The 2285-nt window shown below is 44.4% G+C and overlaps 1 protein-coding gene across 1 annotated transcript; it reads right to left on the reverse strand.

The window, feature by feature from the left end:
* Window positions 1–529: 529 nt before the first annotated feature.
* Window positions 530–2044, reverse strand: LOC117503799 (piggyBac transposable element-derived protein 3-like). The gene has a single exon (XM_034163065.1). The coding sequence runs from the start codon at window positions 2042–2044 to the stop codon at window positions 530–532; it is 1515 nt and encodes a 504-aa protein (XP_034018956.1).
* Window positions 2045–2285: the final 241 nt, after the last annotated feature.

The following is a 2285-nucleotide window of genomic DNA, read 5'->3' on the forward strand; positions in this document are numbered from 1 at the left end:
AGTGGTAAATAAAAATCCAATAACTGTATATATAAAAAAACAAGAAAACACATGTAGGGGGAATAGAACATGTAGGTTTGAACATTAGAACATCACTTTTAGACTATAACATTCCTGCTGCAATAGAAACATGTCAACTTGTGCTTAGACACCACTATGCTAGTTTGTCATGGTATCTAATAAAGCAGTTACGCTCACTGTTCATGCAAAGGTGAACCTTGCAGACCCTGCAGACCACATTTGACCTGATAATGTTGCCTTTGCTGCTGCAGTACTTGCATGTTTGACGTTTTGCATGTACAGGGGCATGGAAGAGGGACAGATCAAAGCGCACAGCCTCGTTTGGCATGTGGCTGTGGTGTCCCTGGACAGGTCTAGGGACATCAACAGTGGTGGTCAGGCTGTCAACACATGAAGATGAACTTCTTCTGGAGCTAGATGAGTAATGTGTCTGGCTGCTGGCACCCCTGAACACCTGGATTCTGAAATCTTTCAGAGACTGGCCTCCCACTCCAAGGGCCTTACAGTCTCACCTGTATACAACCCATGCATTTGTGAGACTGATATCAAGGACATACGCAAACAGACGCAAATACCACCTCTTGGACTTCATGGGGATGCGGTAGAGGTGTACAAGCATGTCACTTTTATCAATGCCCCCCATGTTAGCATTATAACTCTTGATGACAGCTGGACAGCTCACAGGCTCCTTCATTTTGGTCTCACTGCAGTACCTGATGACTGAGGACATTGGCACCACCCCCATGTCTGTTGACAGCAGAGTGACCGTTTTTTTGTCCTTCCACCTGACGGCCAGTATTCCGTCATCACTGGTAACGTAGTCACAAATACCACGAGGGACAACCTTTTTATCCATCTCTTTGATGGACTTGAGTGGAGGCTTTCTGATTCTATTGTCCCTGGCTGTCTCTGTGTACCTGCATTTGTGGACTCGGAGGTACCACACTAGCTCCAGGCTGGTGAAAAAGTTGTCAGCAAAAATGGCTGTGGTGGTGGGGGATGACATGGTACTGGCCAGGACAGCGACAATCTGGCTGGTGGCACCCAAGACTTTTTGTTCATTCATTAGGAGTACATCATGGGCATCCAAGGTGGTCTTGCCCTGGTATAGCACAATGTCATGGATGAAACCATCCTCAGAGGCCCTAGCAAACAACTTAAATCCCCATTTGTCTGGCTTATTTTTAATATATTGCCTCAGGTTGCCAGCTGTCTTCCCTTTGTAGGCAACCATCACCTCATCTACAGACTGTTTGGGGATCTGTGGCTCATGTCTGAAGGCAGTAGTGAGGAAGGTGAACAGTGGCCGGACTTTGAAGAAACGGTCACAGGTATCAGTAATCTGAGTGTTGTCATTGAAGTGGATAACCCTTCTCAGCAGTCTGAACCTCTTTGATGACATAAGGTTGGCAACTTGAGGAACCCTGGTCTCCATGGCCCAATAATCTTCAATAGATGGGAGCTGAACTACACCCATATAAATTAGGATGGCCAGAAATGTCATTACTTCATTCTCATTGGTGGTGAAAGTGGTGTTGATATCCTTCTGAGCAGCATATAGGTTGGTTTGGTATGTGATATGACTAATCATCTGGGCATCAAAGTATCTTCTAAAGTACTGAAAAGGCATATCAATGATATCAATGTATTCAGGGGGGATGTGCTGGTATTCAGGAAGGGCTGTGTTGTTCAGGTCAACTTTGTGCCAAGTGGTTGGCCTAGCTGCAGACTTACTGGATTTGCTTGGCTTCTGGGCTTGTGGTGCTTGCTGCACATTATCATCATCATCACCATCACTGTCCTCACTGAAACTGTCACTACCACTGTCCTGGAGAACTTCCACTGCAGGTTGAATGCACTTCTTCTTGGCACAGGAGCCAGTGTCATTTGGGCCTGGAAAGTCCTGGTTGTGGGTGAGTATGACATAATCAGGGTCTGCCACTTCGTCATCTTCCTCCTCATCATCATCATCATCACTGATGGCAGGCATGACAACCGTCTCCCTCCTTTTCTCATAAAACATTCTAGCAGAGATTGCCTAAAAATTACACACAATATAACAACTGTTACAGGGCACAAACTGGCCAAAATCATCTGTATCATTTCTAAAAATTGGCCAAAATTAACTCTGAATCACTGTATAGTGAATTCAAAACTTAAACTTAAAACCTAACTCAATTTCCTTAGATTTATTGCTTTCTTGTCAAGAAAATTGTGTAATTATAAATTCTACAGCGTATCGGGCATATGTTTAAAAATAGACA

Source organism: Thalassophryne amazonica, chromosome 2 (genome assembly GCF_902500255.1).
Source record: "Thalassophryne amazonica chromosome 2, fThaAma1.1, whole genome shotgun sequence".
Classification (NCBI taxonomy): domain Eukaryota; kingdom Metazoa; phylum Chordata; class Actinopteri; order Batrachoidiformes; family Batrachoididae; genus Thalassophryne; species Thalassophryne amazonica.

Bases quoted from the DNA above. Each gene is read 5' to 3' on its own strand.
- LOC117503799 (XM_034163065.1), bottom strand. From the start codon at position 2,044: ATGTTTTATGAGAAAAGGAGGGAGACGGTTGTCATGCCTGCCATCAGT.